General features: G+C 41.2%; 1 protein-coding gene across 3 annotated transcripts in view; it reads right to left on the reverse strand.

Moving 5' to 3' along the window:
- ALKBH3 (alkB homolog 3, alpha-ketoglutarate dependent dioxygenase) overlaps positions 1-18304 on the reverse strand; it is a 32920-nt gene extending 14616 nt beyond the window's left edge. Inside the window, exons 1-8 of one of the 3 annotated variants that reach the window (XM_060606436.3) lie at positions 18186-18304; positions 16929-17077; positions 16519-16622; positions 15050-15084; positions 12153-12200; positions 10669-10772; positions 9080-9168; positions 3290-3499 (exon numbers count right to left, since the gene is read on the reverse strand). In XM_060606436.3, the coding sequence (XP_060462419.1) occupies positions 3290-3499; positions 9080-9168; positions 10669-10772; positions 12153-12200; positions 15050-15084; positions 16519-16622; positions 16929-17007 (669 nt within the window). In that variant the 5' untranslated portion in view covers positions 17008-17077; positions 18186-18304. Of the gene's footprint in view, positions 1-3289; positions 3500-9079; positions 9169-10668; positions 10773-12152; positions 12201-15049; positions 15085-16518; positions 16623-16928; positions 17078-17990; positions 18015-18185 lie in introns of those variants that run through there. The other 2 variants (XM_060606435.3, XM_078433384.2) reach the window with 2 other exon arrangements.
- Positions 18305-19097: the final 793 nt, after the last annotated feature.

Genomic DNA, 19097 nt, shown 5'->3' on the forward strand with positions numbered 1-19097 from the left:
GTTCTCAGAGCTCTCACTGGAGTTTAGAAAGAAAAGTAGACACAGATTTGCAATAACCACTTCCTTTCAATCCTTCAGAAAAGAGATCATTATAATAAGATAAAGATGATGCACCCTAAGGCTGTCAACTCAAAGAAAGGCTTCTGTGCACTTCTAGTTTAGCTAGATTTGTGGAGCCCTGAATTTTTTGAAATCTATGTTAAAAAACTTGAACAAGTCTTTCCAAAAGTTTAAACTTGGGTCTTGTTTACCCAAGAATTGAACTTACAGGTTCTGGGGGGGAAAAAGCCATTTTTAAATCAACTGGGTTCAGTAATGCATGATTATAATTCCCAATATATTAACCTTCAATTTTCCCATTAAACAAAACTTTTTTTAAATGTTTTTATTTATTTTTGAAGGAGAGAGAGGTAGAGCATGAGCAGGGGAGGAGCAGAGAGAGAGGGAGACCCAGAATCCGAAGCAGGCTCCAGGCTCTGAGCTGTCAGCACAGAGCCCGATGCGGGGCTCGAACTCACGAACTGTGAGATCATGACCTGAGCCGAAGTCGGACGCTTAACTGACTGAGCCACCCAGGCACCCTTCAATTTTCCCATTAAAAAAAATTTTTTTTAAATATTTATTTATTTTGGACAGAGAGAGACAGAGCATGAGCAGGGGAGAGGCAAAGGGAGAGGGAGACAGAATCTGAAGCAGGCTCCAGGCTCTGAGCTGTCAGCACAGAGCCTGACACGGGGCTCAAACTCAGACCACGAGATCATGACCTGAGCTGAAGTTGGATGCTCAATTGACTGAGCCACCCAGGCGCCCCCCCCCCCACCTTTTTAAAAAATTTTTTTTTTAATATGTATTCAATTTTCCTATTTTAAACAAAAGCCAGAATTGAAAGGACATGCAATTACTTCAAAATTAATCATAATTACGATGATGCAGGAAGCCAAAACTGATTACAGTCAATAGTCTGAGGTGAGGCATTGACACCTTTATATTTCTTCCCAAATCTGTTTTCTCAGCCAACTTTAAGATCTCAGACGAATTTTCTTACTTATTAGGTCTATATTTTTACAAATCTGCCATCATGAGTGTAGTGCAGATTCCCTTGCTACTAGCAGACAATTACAGGGACTTTACATCTTTAGTATTTCATGACCTGTGCTTTCACTACACTCCTCAAAATAAACTGTAAGACTTCAAAAGATAAACCTTCAGTATGGGCCATCTCCCTCAAATAAAGATCTTTATTCCAAATGGTTGCTTTTGGACACAAGGCTGTGTGGTAGTTGTATTACCCATCTACTCGTTAACCTATAACGTAAGTGAGGTTTATTACCAAGAAATAGCTCTTGATGGCCACGAATAATGTCTTTATATGCGAAAATGAAGACCTTCAGTTGCCTGGAGGGGAAATGGAATGGGAATATTCTGGGCACAAGAACACTGCTAACACTTAATGACTGGAAACTGCTTCTACAGTAAAACTAATTATCCAGAAAGCATGCTTTGGGAATCCTTAAGCTTCAAATCTGTAAACAGGCCACAAGTGTTTTTAAGAAGGGGGTGGTGTGTATGTGTATGCAAATGTATGTGTGTAAAGAAACAGTGATTGCACAAGTAACTACCTGGCAACAAAGAAAATACCTGTACGGCTGCAAGTGAGGATTATCCCAAACATCGTGCTGGCTCTACCAGCGGATGTGCCACTCGGAGAGATGGAAGGGTGACTTCCATAGGAAGGCACAGCACCAGGAGGGAAAAGACGACTTCATCTTACTCAATTACTGCTACAGCCAGATCCCAGGACCAGGCTTGACAAAAAGTTGGTGTGGTTATGTCCGGCTTGAGAAGAGGATCTGAACTTAAAAATGAAACATGTGGTGTTCCTCTGCTATTCACATAACAGGAGCCTTACCAAGGGCAGGATGAATTATTCATGTAATTTATCTGACTGGGTTTTCACCGAGTAGAAGGCCGCATATAAAAGCATAACCATATCCAAAGAGAGTATGGCAAAGGTTGGGTCGTCTGCTTCTCAAGTGGTACTCCCCCTGGTACAGGAGAAGGCTAATCAATCACCAATGAAACTGGGAAGGCCAAACTGCTCAGAAGCAAGTTCACTCAATACATCACTGGCAATTGACAATCCCCTGCTAGCACAGACCAAAGAAACAAAGCAAAGAAAACCTAATCAAGGGAAATTATACCAACAAAAGCTGCCTAATGGCATAAATGCAAAATAACACAATATGCTTCAAAATACCATGCTTGGAAACCGAAATACATGTCAGGAAAGCAGCCCAGTCCATTAACTATGTTCTTAGAGGAAGCATATCTGATGAAGAACAGACATGAGCACTGGCAGGCTAATAATTATTTGGTCTGGATTAGGTCATATTCTAAACACAGCCTTATAAGCCTTTCCACACTGACTGGCTCTGGTTTACTGTTATAAACTAAATGACTGGGAACCTTGGTAAGAGAAAGACACAAAGATAATAAGATCATTTGGTAGAGGTTTGCTCTTTTCTTTGAGTTTCTACTACCTTTCTACCTATCTTAATCCTAGGATCTTATACTTTTTTGATTTAAGAAAGTCAAAACTCCTAGTGTCCCTGAAATATCCTGTAACATATGTAAAACCCAGGACGGAAAACTAAAGTTATTATGGTTAGTTACTGCTTCTCTCCCTGAATTTGGACAACCATCTCTGAGAATTTGGCTTGAACTTCCTCTTTCTGAGAGAATTACAGGTTCATCTGTATTTCAGAAGATGGCTAAGAAGGCAATGAGGATGCTCACGATGTTCCCTTCCAGAAAGGTGGCAACACTGCCAAGGAGAAGACTTACAATGAAGCCTTCCTCAGGGGTGTCTTCCTCATGCCTTCTTCCTTTCCAGTCTTGTACCTCCCAGCTCGAGTCTTCCCTTTATAAGCCCCTCCTTCACAGCACTTATCATAATTTCATTCATTTCAGTAATTAGTAACATCTGTCTATCCCCTGTATCCATGAGGACAGGAGCTATCTCTGTTCTTTCCACCAAAGGAAATGAGCCCCCGAAGCCTAGCACATGGCAAGCAATTTCTGTTGGATAAGTGAATGAATGAATAAATGGCCACTCCGGGAGACAAAAGGTAATCATGGGGTAGGCGATCAGTTGAACATGTTTCAACAACAAAACATGTACTCTTATCCTCTAAACCTGAAAACAGCAGCTTTTAAGAACTCTACTTTTTTCACAGAATATTAGAAGGCAGGAAGAACATGAAAAAAAAAAAAAAAAGAGAATACTCACTGGTGGGGGCTTCCTTCTCATCTCAAAAGTGCGTGTGGCACCAAAACTCAGTGAAGCAATGATGGGACATCTCCCTAGCGACGGTTCATCGTCACTATGCCAGTCGACACTGTCCTTCTCATTTCGGTAAAGGTTGCAGAGCAAGGAGTTGAAGGTGTGGCCAGTGTTCTTTTCAATCTGGTCCTTCAGTGTGAGCAGCACAGGATGCCACTGCAATCATCAGGCCAAGAGAAGGGGCAGCCACATGTAAAACAGAAAGTGCAAAGTCAGTCTTAAATCAACAGGGCCATGGAATAAGCAAAACACACTTGGAATGCAATGACCAATGGCAAGAGGAATAGTTTAATTCCCTCCCATTATTTCTATTTTGAAGCAAATTGACCTCTATCATTTTATTAAGGTACTAAAATTTGGTACAGCACTATCATGAGGACCAAGCCTTTCTACCCATCTCAACTGTTCTGTGTTAAATACATGACCCCACAAAGAAGCAAGTGTCATTACATTCAGGGCAGTCACCTCAGTGAGTCATTAAGAAGGCGAGTGGAATAGTCTGGGCTCTGCTGCCGTGGCTGATGGGTTGCCAGGTAGTTGGCAGATACAGACTGAAGTCTGAGGAATCAAACAACTTTTCTGCTGGGTGGCTCTCTGCTCATTCGATTTCTATTTTATCATGAATGACAGAATTGCTTTTAAAAAAGGTATTTAATAATTTCCAGAGTGGCTACCTTCCTAAAAATAGAACCTAGAAGGAAAAAACATTGTACAGAATGGAATCATGACGTGGCCTTGATAAATACATGGGCTGTGAACTACATACAGTTTAAACAGATTCCACAGCCCTGTCTCCTGAGCACCCAGTTCTCGTATGTAGTTTATATTTGGAACACAGTCTTGCCACATATACTACAGGAAGCTATGACCCCTGACCTTATGCTGTACTTGGGGAGTTACAATCAGCATGGCTGTATTAGTTGTTAGAATTCTGTCCTTTCTCCAAGAAACCCCAAGTGCATTACAGAGCTTCCTTTATGACAGTGGTTCTCACACCACTATCAAAAATGATTGAGGACCCCCAAAGAACCGGTTTATATGGGCTGGAGCTATGATGTTTATCATGTTAAAAATTAAAACTAAAAAAATTAAACTATTGGTTAATTCATTAAAAAAAATACAAACCCATTATATGTTAATACAAATATTATCTTATGAAAAATAACTGTATCTTCCAATACAAAAAAAATGGCAGGAAAAGTGGCACTGTTTTGCATATATCTTTAATGTTTGTTTCAAGAGAGTTGATTCTCCTATCTGCTTCTGCATTCAATCTGTTACAATATGTTGTTTTTGTTGAAGTATATGAAGAAAATTGGCTTCACACGGATATGTAGTTAGAAAATGGAGGAGTCTTGGGGCGCCTGGGTGGCGCAGTCGGTTAAGCGTCCGACTTCAGCCAGGTCACGATCTCGCGGTCTGTGAGTTCGAGCCCCGCATCAGGCTCTGGGCTGATGGCTCGGAGCCTGGAGCCTGTTTCCGATTCTGTGTCTCCCTCTCTCTCTGCCCCTCCCCCGTTCATGCTCTGTCTCTCTCTGTCCCAAAAATAAATAAAAAAACGTTGAAAAAAAAAAAAATTTTAAAAAGGGGCGCCTGGGTGGCGCAGTCGGTTAAGCGTCCGACTTCAGCCAGGTCACGATCTCGCGGTCTGTGAGTTCGAGCCCCGCATCAGGCTCTGGGCTGATGGCTCGGAGCCTGGAGCCTGTTTCCGATTCTGTGTCTCCCTCTCTCTCTGCCCCTCCCCCGTTCATGCTCTGTCTCTCTCTGTCCCAAAAATAAATAAAAAAACGTTGAAAAAAAAAAAGAAAATGGAGGAGTCTTTTCCAGCCTTTCCAAATAATTGTGGATATTCTTTGATATTACACCAAAACTCAACAAGTACTGATTTCTTAAAGGTTAGTTACAGTGTGGAATCTGAAACCATATCAATAAACTTCTCATATTCTCTTACATTTAAATCCACTGGGCCAGACTGCACTTTGAATGAGTCTTTTAATCTTGCATGATTCTGTAATATCAAGTATTGGTCATGTGGAAAATATTGATCCAATGAGTAATGCAGATCTCCTGCTGACACATTATACGATATAAAAAATCATATCCATTAATATTACCAATGATCTCATCAGAAAAGTCTAAGTAATAGGAAGAGGTCAGGCTCAAAGTGACAGATATGACTTTTTCCAAATTAGTAATTTTGCTTGGAAACTCAACTTTTATAAGTAACAAATCATATCTACTGTTCCCCTTGAAGTGACAGTCACTTCATTCATTTACGTCCGCCAAATACTCAAGTCTGAATAATTACAGTTTGTCTGTTAGTTGTTCTTCCAAATAAATGTGGTCCATGATAAAAGCAGATAGTTCAGCTATAGCTTAAACAATCACACAAGTGTTCTTCCTTGACAACCATTATACTTGGCTTTGTAGCAGGAGTGCTTTATGCATACCTTCCATTTCATCAAACTATTAAAGAGAGATGAACTCAAATATTGAGACTTAATAAAAGTAGTAATGTTTACTGCTTCGAGGAACATTCTTAAATGAAATCAGCTTTTTTTTTTTTCTTAAACTGGAAATGCATGGTGGGGAAGAATACTGTGATTACTCATAATAGTCTGGCAACAACACCCTGATTCATGCTAAGATACCAACAGTTCTATCCACCATTACTTTTGTATCGTCAATGCAAATTCGACACAGTGAAAGTGTCACGTATCATATAGTTTTAGTATTATTACAGAGATAGTTTTGACCTGTAGACTCCCCAAAAGGATTTAGTGGACCCTTCCAGGTATCCACAGAGTCTACTTTAAAAACTCTACTTTAAAGAATCCCTTCAAAGTCATGTTCAATGTACTGCAGTGAAGGAATACACGTTCAGCAAGGCAAGCATAATATTCTAAGTATATCCCATGGCTACTGTCAGGTAAAACTGCCAAGGAATCACTCAGCTTTGCTGTGATGTAGAAATTGTGGTAAACTGGGGTTCCTTATTATGGATATGAACATTACATTCTAAGCAGAGGATTTTTTAAAATAAACGACAACAACAAACCAAACTCACATCAGTAAAACATAAATGTTATTAAACTAACCTATGTTCAAGAGAATAAATGTCAAAGTGAAATTCCATAATAATGTTAGCAAGCTGTATTTCCTATTTGTTTTATGGCTATTATCTTCACGGAGATAAAGATCAGATGCTAGAATTATACACCTAGCAAGAAAAACCAGAAATAAAAGAGGAAGATAGCTTTTCTGCAATGTGACTGGGAAACTAATTAGCACTTCCCTGACTTGCTTAGGGACTGAGCACTGTGATAACTCCAAGTTTGCATTATGTTTCTAAGTGGGTATATATTTTTACTGGCTATTTTTGGTGGCGAAGTAAGGAGAAAAAAGGGGATAATGAACTAGAGGATTAATTTAGACTCTCCAACCAATACTCTATATACAGATCCCTCAGAACTGAATGTCTAAATTAAAATTCAGCATCATCTCACCGTTCAGTGAAGGCATTCTATCCTTAAAAGACATTTGAGGAAAAGAGTATGAGAAAATATGAATCACAGAAGTAAAAGGACCTATTCAGTGGATTTCAAAGTGTTTTGCACAGTCCTAGGTACCACAGAGGTGTCTCTCTGGGATTATGGGAGGACAGAAGAAGGGTCAAGCTGGGGGGACCCCAGCCAGTCAAGGCACTCCTTGGTTTTCACACATCGGCTTCATATAAGATTTAGGTCAAAAAAGACTAAAGGAAGTTTAATAACCTCTGACTGAATTTGCCTCTGTGCTTTGGGTTATTAAGCTTGAGGTAATAATAATTTTTAAAGTTAAAATTAAACAAGAACCCCCAACACACACATATACCCTTAAAAAAAATCTATGAAAGAGGCATCTCTTTTGATTTTGTTCAAGATGGGATATAAACAAACTAAATCTGTTAGCAGTAAATACAAAGTTATAAGCCAGCCAAATTCAAATTAAAGAATTCTAATTTGACAACCTTAACATCTAACAAAAAAGCTTGCTTCAATAAATTAGGGTATGTACACGTAGATTATGGAATATTATGTAGCTATTAAATACGATGTAAAAGACTATTCAATGATATATGTTGAGGATATAGTTAAATGAAATGCAGTATACCTAATTGTTATTTTTATAGAAAAACTCTATATATTTACCTAAAAAAAAAAAAAAGACTGGAGCCAAACATTAGCTGGAAGAATTATCCAAAATTTTAATATTCTTCATGCTTATCTATAGTTTCTAAATTTCCAATAATAAATTCATATTACATACATTGTAAGAAAAAGACTGTCATTAAAAAATTCTTTTGAAGGGTTGTCAAAAAGTCCTCAAAGCGTAAACAGCCATTCTATCAGGGTATCTCATGTGCCTTATGTTTATTCTAAAGCAGTGGTTCTCAGCCAAGGGTAATTCTGCCCCCCTCTCCGCCCGCCCCCAGTAGATGCCTGGCAATGTTTGGAGTCATTTCTGTTGTCACAACTGGGTGAAGAGTGCTTCTGGCATCTACTGGGTACAAGTCATGGATACTGCTAAACATCCCGCGACGTACAGGACAGCCCAACAACAAAGAATTACCCAGCCCAAAATGTCAGTAACACCAAGGTTGAGAAATCCTGTTTTAAAAGATGAGCTAAAATGATGACAAAGAACTTCTTCCCCAGAGCCTGTTTAATCCTCAACTTCTCTGCTATGGCTGTTGACAAGAAGGTAAATTAATTCTGACAGAAACGTGGCCAGCCATCTGTTGGATTGATCTAATTTCGTTCTCTTCATGTTTCCAAATCAACCTCAGATATAAAGGGTCTCAGCCTTTCCCTGGGTCACATTCTAAATGCAGCCCTACAAACAAAAGCATGCAGCTATCTCCTTATGTGAAAAAGCCATGTCCCCACTCCCATCCCCATCAATATTCTGTCCCTGAACATGTTAGTACAGTGGTAGTTTATTACAACAAATTACTAGAAGCTCTAAAATGTGTCATATTTCTATGTATCCCAAAGCCATTAAGCAAAACTCCATTTTCTTCAAAGTCTCTTTCAATAAAGCATAAAATTATTTGCCAAAGGGCAAGATTCCAGGAACTAAACAGGGAGCTATTTCTTGGACCTTAACTCTATCCTTTGGACAAGCTTCATTTATATACTAGAATCTCTTTGTCTACTGTCATGGAAACTTTTAAAAACAAAAGATGTGAAATAAGAAATAAGCCAAAGCAATGATAAGATGTAAGTCTAAGAACTACAGCCATAGAATGAGTACAAAGTCAACAAGAAAAATACCAGATTTTTTCACAAATGGCAAAAGAGCCTGAGAAATGGAAGGAGATGTTCTGACCTCACTGGCCAGTCATAAGAACTTGGCTCCACAGCAAACGTGTACAAGGGTGTACACAGAAGGCTATGGCCAGAAAAGCTGGGGGAAGGGAGGGATGTGAAGAAATGGTTCCTCTTCCTGAAATCCTTGAGTCTGGTTCCAGTTTATTCTAGTTCCAATTTTTTTCTCATCCTCAGAGTTTATCTCTAGATCAAAAAGCACATCAAGAGTGACAAGCACAAAGACTCAGTGTTTGAACCCAGAGGATTTTTTAAACTAGGAACCATCATGCAACTCTGCAAGCTATTTTATAGTACTGTTATTTTATAGTACTCTACACTTATAGTACACAGTCTATAAAACCATACCAACAACATTCCAACATACGTGAGCATTTGGTTCCATAGTGATTCTTGAATAAGTGTAAGGAAGTTCTCCATACCATGCTGTAAGTCTTGGTTGCTTGTAAGTTACATCTGAGAAAGAAAATACAGGGCTTTTGAAATGGTTTAACGCTATTTAAGGTGTACCTACTGAGCACCATGCAATGTGCAAGAAGCTATGAGAAATACAAAGGCAGATAAAGATGGGCTCTGACCCACGGTTCCACCTTGAGGACATGGGATTTCAGGAGAAGAATGGGTAAGAGCTCAAAGAAAGAAGACAAAAGAAGGTATGTTGGCAGAAACTGTATTGGCAAAGCTCTGAGAGTACGTGTGACTCGTTTGCATCAGTGATGACATAAACAAGGGTGGAGTCACACTTCAGAAAGGTTCAGATTCGAGAAGGTCTAAAAAGCAGGATATGGAGTCTGAACCCTCATAGGCAGGAATCTGTGGCACCAACATCCGTATAATAAACAAGATAAACTGTTCATCCATGTGCCACCTTTTGATTTTGATGAAGAAAAAAGTGCTCTGACCAACCATAGCATGTAGCTGATTGTAGTCAGAAGTTTTTGATGTTCAATATATTTAGTAGGGGGTTATCCACAATCTACTATTTTTTCCCACAATTGACATCAGCTGCTACAATAAGAACAATAATTATAAAGGCAGCTAACATTCACTGAAGGCTTACTGTATATGCACTAGCCATTCTACTAAGCACTTATCATGCATTACCTCCCTTAATTATCACAACATAGGTATTATCATTAGTCCATTTTACAGACCAGAAAACCAAGAATTGGAAAACTATGTAACTGTAATTTGCCTAAAATTAACAATTACTTTGAATGACAAAGCCAGCAATCAAAGCCAAGTCTGCCACTGCTGTGGAATCTCTGGGAGTAAGGAGAAAAAGCAGACTCCTATTCTGACTTCCAAGTCCCACAAATGAAGCCAGTATACTCTGCCTCTTTCTTTACAGAAAATCTGAATTCACACAATGTGCCCGACAGGAAATTTTACGCTAGGGCATAGACGCCCTCCAGTGGACACCTCTGGTCCAGCAGCTGTGCTGCTTGTGGGTGACCACGGAGGAGCAGGCTCCGAGTCCTGTCATCTTTACAAGTTCAGGAGAGTACAAATGCTGAAATGGAAAGACACCGGACTCTTCTACTGAAACTAAAATGAGGATAAAAAGCTGGCAATAAGGATCATACAAGAACATATGCCGAACAGATTTGGAAAAAAGAAAGCTCTGGAGGTTTCTATGACGAAAGAGGTAAGCTGTCACTGTTTGAAGTAATAATGGTAGCAAACAAACTCAAAAAGATAGAAGTATGTCAAGCACAGGTCAGCCAAACCACATATGCTCTGGTTCCTTGAACTCCCACCTCCTGGCTCCTGCCCTGTTCTCTGACCTCTGGGCCTTCCACCTGCTCTTTCATCTGCCTGGAACACTCTTCCCCGTCCCTTTTGGCTGGCAAATCCCTACTCTTCTGTTTAATTAAGACTGGCCGTGGTGAAAGAAGCAACGGTGTCTCTAGAGAGACCAGGTGGCAACAAGCGCCATCTCAGACATGTGCTTACCCTCTCTGATGCCGGTCCTCTGTTTCCAGGGAACAACCTCACAAAGTTGTTCCAATACCCAGTCGGCTTCTTTTAGGTCAACAAAGCCAGGATACAAACACACCCTTGATGAAGAAAGAACCATTATTAACTAAAGAACACAGAAAAGATGGGCTAGTCTCTAACCATTAGTGAAGTCAGTTAATTTGCATGCTTCCTTTCATGGGTAGATGAACTCATCTTGCCACACCTCCCATGGCAAGCAGGACATGATGTTCCAGATGTGAAACAAACTTTCACGTTAAGACAAGTAAGAAGCAATAAAGGAAAAAGAACGCATGAGGGCTTTTATGGACACGCTTCAAATACTGCTCCCCTACCACTTGCTGTGAAACTTTGGGTAAATTACTTAACTTCTACGAACGCTGGTTTTTCCTACCTGTAACACAAAAATGATATCCCCCTCACAGGCTCACTGTGAAAAGTAAACTAACAAAATGCCTGGCCCTGTGTTATTCTAACAATTGGTTGTCTTCTGAGACTATGCCAGTTGTAGGGAAAACGATCATTTATGACTGTATCAAAATAAACACTTCCAAATGAGGGTTCTTTCTGTCACTGAATATACACTTATTTCATTAATGCCAAGTCAGCTCAAAATCATTTTGGGTATCCTTCTTTGTTCTGAAAGCCCTTGGAACATCCTGTCAAACTTCACTCTTTGAAGGTGCCTTTGATTTTTTCAGAGCCAAAACGCACCTGAAGCCATACCTGTTTAACAATGAGATGCGACCAAAATAATGCAACTGGTTTTCTTGTGTGACTGTTAAACTTGCTTTAAAAGAGATTCTGAAGCTCTTTCTAAGCAATCATTTACATATGCAAGTTCTGATATATTTATTTTAAATGGCCATTTAAAATAAATTATTTTATAGTGACTTAGCAAACTCATGCATTAAGGGGATGCTTCCAAAATTTTCATTTTAATAATGATTAATGCCTACTATACCCTAAATTGCACATGCTTTAACTTTATTGAAATCTACCTTAATGTAGATTAAGGTATTAACTTACTCATGTAGATTAAAGATTAACATAATGTAACACATATGAAAATATATGTAGTAATATGATTAATGCGATAATAAATGAAGTGATATATATAATGTAATATAATAGTAATAAAATGGAGCATTCAAAGAACAGAAGTAGAGGCTAGGTCACCTGTAATTTTAAGTTACTATGTGGTACTAGGAAAAAGGTACTTAATCTCCCTGGGTCTCATTTTCTCACCTGAAAAATTGCAGAATAGTTACTACACCTGACAGAGAGGCTATGAAAATGTTTTGGAGTCAGAAATGTTATATAAAAAGAGATATTACCAAAGTCTCACTCCCCAAGATTTTCAGAGGCAGAAGTTACCTATCTCAAGTAAGGGAGTAGAACATTTTAAGAGACTATTAACTGAAAAATAATTATGAACTTTCCAGGGAGGATTCACTTACCTAGATACGCCTGTGGGTGACACGCTGATATCATACACACCTTCTCTGCTACATAAATCAAGAAAACAGACTCATTGGGATCAGGCAAAATAATACACTCCACCCAGTGGAAGGGCTGTGCTTTGCAGTTCCCAAACTCCTGATCACCAGAATGATTTCACAACGAGGGTGCACTATGAGGGAGCCCTAACCCCACCTTCTTCCACCAGCGAGACGAAGAGTGAGATGGTGGCAGACCACTGATGTCACCGGGAATTGAATCCTGATGGAATCAGGCCATGGAGACAAAAACTGAGATAAAATAAATTCTGATTCTACCCCTCTGTACGTCATCCACAATTGAGGCTGCTATGGTCCAGAAATCTATCACACGAAGGGGTACCAAACAGCACATCCCTTTGGAGACCCTGGAATAGGTGCATTTAACAGGAAGCAAGTCCATCTCAGGGCTATGAGCTGCTGTTGCTTTCAGATACATGTCTAATGAGGTTCCTGCCTGATTAAAAAAGGTTCCCCACCAACTTTTCAAGGGTCCCATGATGTGGCTCCACTTCCTGACAGCTCCCACCCACTCGTGATCCTCCCATTGCTATTTGGAATCTCCTGAATACACTCCCGTATTTCTAATCCTGCTTTTCTACAAGCTGGAATACCCCCTCGCCCTCCTCCGTCATCTGGCACCCGCGATCCAACCCACCCGAGCTTTGGTCCCACAGAAAATTCTAATTCATCCTTCAAAATCTCAGCTCAGTCTCACCTCCTGTAGCGCTTTCCTGACCATTAATCCACCCAAATAATGTTAACCATCTCATTCTCCATGCTACCAGTAGACCTTACTATAAGTCTACTGTTTCAAAATATACACTACTGCAATTTACCTTATTACATGTCTATTTCATTCACAAGACTGTGGGCTATTGACGGGCAAGCAATGGGTTACCGTTGTTTCCCAGTGCCTAGAACATAGTAGATGGGCAGTAAGAAGCTCAGAATTTAACCAAATGTGCAAAAGTACAAAACTGTTCCAGATGTGCAAGGTGGTGAGGTCCACGGTGAGAAAACAGACACCCAGACTGCATAGGTTCCTATGCCAGAATAACGGTGTCAGATCCTCCCAGACAGGGGTAAGTTACAGAAAATAATATAAAGGGACAGTGTTCACATCACCCTCTGCCATGCGAGCCAGAAGTTCATGATCTGTGAGCTGGGCTCTCAGGCAGATTGTGCAAGGCCCTCTGAGCCAAAATGTAGGCAGAGTTATTGTCACATACATTTATCATGTCTCTAAATGAGCGGCCTATAGTTTCCCATAGTGTGAACACAATGTTTCAGTGTGATATATTTTGGGCCACATTAAGAAACTGGCTCAGTTCAAATGTGGGTGACATTTCTGGTTATCAAATAAAAATCTAACATAGCTAACTTTACATAACCAGAATTAACAAATGCTGGGATCAAACAGGGAGTTTTGTCATTTTGCTATGACCTGAATATTCACAACTGCCCATTTTTTCAGCCTGCATGTCCCACATGTACCTCATAATAGGTTTCATGGTTTTGTTTCTTCTCTTTATCACCAATGGAGGCAATGTCACACTGGTACTTACAAACAATCAAAGACTGTTAGAGCTACCACACTCTGCCTTAAGTGACTATGTGGTCCAAATCCTAATATCATAGACAACGAAACTAAAGTCCTGAGAAATGGCCTTAACTTACCTAAGGACTCGTTACGTAGCTAACTAGTGGTAAGGCCACAACTTTGATACCCTCTTTCAAAGTATGATGACCTCGTGTTAGTTTCACATTTTTCTAAGCTATACAAGTCGACCTGCAAATAGCCAAACAGACTAACAGACTGTTCATGAGCAATAACATGCAAACGCTAATTTGTTAAAATAAAAGGATGCATGGGGTGCCTGGATGGCTCAGTCGGTTAAGCGTCCGACTTTGGCTCAGGTCACAATCTCGCAGTCTGTGAGTTTGAGTCCCACGTCGGGCTCCGTGCTGACAGCTCAGAGCCTGGAACCTGCTTTGGATTCTGTGTCTCCCTCTCTCTCTGTCCCTTCCCCACTCACACTGTCTCTCTTCCTCAAAAATAAGTAAACATTAAAAAAATACATAAATAAATAAATAAATAAAAGGATGCTTTCCACTGGCAATTTATGTACATCAGATGGAAACTGAAAAGCAGGAAAAGAGAAGTCAAAGCATCTTTCGTTAATTTTGGAAAAGAATGTTTTATATGCTGATCAGTATAAGAGGAATTATAAATCAAAGAGGTTATTTTATATACAGATCAATTTAAGAATTTAAACTGCTCTGGAACAAGTAAACATTTAAAGCCCTCTAGATTTCTAACAGGTTTCATAAGCATTGCTAGTCGAACAGTACCTAACTAAAGTCTTCTCAAATATTCAGGTTTTAATGACTAGGAAAAAACCTTCCTGTCTTTTTTTTCTTTTTTTAAGTAGGTTCCACACCCAGCGTGGAGCCCAACATGGGGCTTGAACTCACGAACCTAAGATCAAGACCTGAGCTGAGATCAAGAGGTGGATACTCAACCAACGGAACCATCCAGCTGCCCCCACTCTGTCTTTACCTAGGAGATGTTTTCACTTACTGTCTGCAGATATCTTAGTGAAACAGGGTCAAGAAACCTACACAAGTCAGATCAACGTACAGGCATCTTATGGCATTTTCCACACCATTAGCAAATTGTGAAAGGTTTCCCAAAAGACCAAGTTTAAAGATGTCTAAGATACAAATACCCCAGCCTAAAATTAAGACAGTAATTGGGCCATTAGCTTCCTTCCAGCTGGAAAAAACTGGGTGAGTTATCTGGGCTCTCCATTTTACTGCGGGCAAAAAATACAGAATGGCAGCAAATTACTTACTCAATCACTCGTGGCTCTGGGGCTCTGCGTACTACCTGCAAGGAACAGGCAGATTTTACTTCTGGAATGATCCCTAATCTTCCGAAAGACTTATCTGCAGGATTATCATATCCTCTCATTACTGGTAAAAATAAATCAAGTTTAAAACTATCCTTTTTTATTCCAAGCTCTTACTATGCCACTAGAGACCCGTGTCTGCTTTTCTTAGAACTACTTCACAGTTACTAATGGGGCAAGAAAAAATAATAAAAGTAGAATCAATCCATTTTCCAAGCACCCAGTAATTCTGGAAAAATCTTTCCAGGAGATTTTTTTTTTTTAATGTTTATTTATTTTTGAGAGAGAGAGAGAGAGAGACATGGCATAAGTGGAGGAGGGGCAGAGAGAGAGGGAGACACAGAATCTCAAGCAGGCTCCAGGCTCTGAGCTGTCAGCACACAGCTCAACATGGGCTCGAACTCATGAGCTGTGAGATCATGACCTGAGCTGAAGTCGGACGCTCAACCGACTGAGCCACCAGGCGGCCCAGGATATTTTTAAAAATAGAAGATACATGAAGAAATAAGTCTTAATCGTTATTTTTACAAGCACTACTAAAGCAAAATGCCTGATTTTTAATAACATGTTCCCATGCTATTAAAAAACAGTGAATCTTCACTATTTCCTACAACTTTTCCCCCATGGGGAAAAAAAGCTAAAAAATCAGGCATTGTAGTAGTTGAAAATTTCAATCCAATTCCAGAGGCACCTGCTACACTAGTACTAAAGACAGCAAGGGTTTAGGACTGTTAGAACTCAGATAACCAGGGCACATGGGTGGCTCGGTTCAGTTGAGTGTCTGACTTCAGCCAAGGTCACGATTTCACAGTTGGTAGGTTTGAGTCCCCTGCCGGGCTTTGCACTGACTATGCAGAGCCTGCTTAGGATTCTGTCTCCCTCTCTCTCTCTGCTTATTCCTTGCTCATGCATACACATTCATTCTCTCTCTCTCTCTCAGAAATAAACATTAAAAAAAAAGGGGGGGGCCCTCGGTGGTTCAGTTGGTTAAGCATCTGATTCTGGATTTTGGCTCAGGTCATGATCTCCCAGTTCGTGGGATCAAGCCCCACAGAGCCTGCTTGGGGTTCTCTCCCTCTCTCCCTCTCTCTACACCTCTCCCTGCTCACTCTCTCTCTCAAAATAAATAAACATTAAAAAAAAAGTACTCCGATGACCAATGTAAGCACTAGTCATGGTATAACCTCCTTGCCCCCAAAATGGGAACTTTATACAGCCATGAGTTGGGAGCAGACTATAAAGAAATCTTCAGATACACTAAAGAGCTGATAGTCCACATTTCATTATTATTATTATATGCCTTGCATGCTCCTTTTATTAGCGAATGTATTCAGTCACTATTTGAGGATCTACTGTGTGACTACAGCTTTTACAAGCAAACCTCTTAGTGTTGTGAGAGAAAAAGAATTTACCTTCTGGGGTTCTCTGAATACGAGCTGTCTATCCAAAAGATGATGCTCCTTGTTTGTCCAGGTCTGACCAGGCCTCTGGTGGAGATGGCTCTTAGCAGTGGTAGCTAAAGTAAGGCAAGAACAGACTCAAACCACACTCCAAAATGTCTGCTCTATTGAGCAAGAGTCAAGAGAGTCTACTTGAAGATAATCTATATTACATCTAGAAATTAATTAGTAAAGTCTGTCGAAGACCCCAAAACACACACTGTAAGGTTTGAGAGCAGGCACTAAATATGAGGAATACTAAATATCAACCCTCAATAAAAGATCGCCATCAAGAAAATCAAAGTACCAGCTACGTTTTAAATAATTCCTTAACATCAACTGAAATGCAGGTGCATTCACACAAGGTCCCCACAGGTTCTTGCCTGGCTGAGTAGTGGCCTGGCTCTTAGCAGGGCCAGCCCAGGCTCCCTGCACTCGGGCTCGCCGTCTTTTGTCTTCCATGTTGACCAAAAAGGCTTCTGCTCTCAGCTTTCAGAACATTTCATTCCTGATTAAAACCACCCAATGGTATCTGTTTAAAAAAAAAAAAAATAGGAAAGTGCTTTTAGTTAGGATTATGAGAGCGTAGACTACCTAAGGGAGTAATTATAATCCTTTCAAGCTCAATAGCAATCAGAGATTCTACATCAAAACCACTTTTTTAGCATTTTTGCCAATGAAATTTTAGCTCATAGCCCACATACAGGAGCACAGGTACAAAAAGACAAAAACGGGGAGATTCACAGCACATGTTCTGAACCTATGATCCATTTCTTTACTGATCTAAGAAGGCTTCACATCTCAAGTTCTCAAATGTTACCAGCTCATCTTATAGCTTATTTAGCCCACCAATTTCCAGACCTTCCCAGATCTTCCAAGCTGAGATGGGCCCAGGAATCTGTACATTTAACAAATTTCCCCAGGTGGGTAAGGGCGTGTAGCTCCTTCTCATTTAATAGGTGGGGAGACGACGGAGACTGCCATCTGCCCAAAAAGAGTTCATGGCAGAGTCAAATACTAACCCTCCACTCCTACCAGATGTGTAGAGGAAGTTTGTATTTTCTCTCAACTGAGACCATAAAAGCTCTTAACACGACCATTGCTCTGTTCACAGGGGAGTAATACTATGTGCCAGGGGACAGCTGTTGAAAATAACAGATTTCGGAGCCTCATCCTAGACCCAAAGATTTTGTGGCGTCCCAGAAACTGTTTAACTAACCCCACCTTCCACCCTGGGATTCTTTACCCCATACAAAGCTTGAGAACCCTGCAGAAGACAAACAAACAAACAAACAAAAAACAAAACACGAGGGCTCTGACGCCAGCCTGGCTCGCTCTGAACCTAAATCTATCAGTTCCCAGCTGCATGACCTGTGTCAGATGACTTCACCTTTCCGCGCCTCAGTTTCTTCCTCTATTAAGAGGGGAACCAATATCTCTCTCACCGCTGAAAAAGGCTGGTCCTCAAGAAGAGTGCGCAACTTTCCCTATTATTAGGCTCTTCTCTTCCAGCAGCCCCGGGATGCGGTCCCAGAGGTAGGCCGGGAAGGGTCCTCGGGGGACGGTCCCCACACCCCCAGGCACCGAGCGGGGGGCCCGGTCGCCACAGCAGCAGCGGAGCCGGGCGCGCAGATACAAACCTGCTCAGTCCCGAGGCGAATCCCGCCGTCCCGGAGCCGCTCCGCCGCCTGCGCTTGGGGAACCTTAAGGGTGCAGCACCGACTCCCAACAGCTCGCAACCACGGGCCGCGGCGTCAAGCATATCCTCTTGACGTCGCGCGCCGCCGCCGCCGCTTCCGGCGCCATCCGCCAGAGTCCGGGCAGCTCCGCGATCCCTGCGCAGGGAGGGCCGGGTCGCTAAAGGCGCCGGTGGGCGGGCCGGGATTGGACGGGAGCAGATTGAAGGTGGTGTGGAGCCCGGTGAGGAGTGGGGCTTGGCGAGGGTGGGAAAGAAGGCGTGTTTGCCAGGCCCAGGTCCCGCTGGACATAGTCCCCCCTTCACCCTCCCCCCCCCCCCCCGCCTCCGAAAGCCAAACTGCAGAAGTCTAAGCTCCAGCATCCTTGGTCTATACGGAGTGACAGGGTACCTGCGGGGCTGGTGGAAGGGCGACAGGGTTGGGAAACCAGGTAGTGACGTGCTAAGTAGAAGGATTTGAATTCTACCCTGAAAGCTGTGGAGAATGTAACATGCACTTCCTTTGTGCCCCCATTGCAGCCTGTGCGCACTTCCATCAATAACACAACGAGGCATGGGACCACACCTTCTCCGTGGCTCTCCACTGCTAACCAAATTTTGCTTGAGTGAACAGACCTCAGTTTCAGCCCAGACGACACCATTTACTAGATGTATAATCTAGGGCGAATTCTGCATTTCTTTATGAAATTGGCATAGCTCTTGTTGGGAGGGCTAAATGTGGTAATGCATTTAAAGAATTTAGCAGGATGCTTGAAACACAATAGAAATTCAATTGATACTAAGAGTGTCTTCTCTTCACCCCATCTGAGTTTTTAAGAAGCATCTTTAAACTGGCCATGTTAAACCATGTGTCTTA

This window comes from Panthera onca, chromosome D1 (genome assembly GCF_046562875.1).
Source record: "Panthera onca isolate mPanOnc1 chromosome D1, mPanOnc1 haplotype 2, whole genome shotgun sequence".
NCBI classification, from domain to species: domain Eukaryota; kingdom Metazoa; phylum Chordata; class Mammalia; order Carnivora; family Felidae; genus Panthera; species Panthera onca.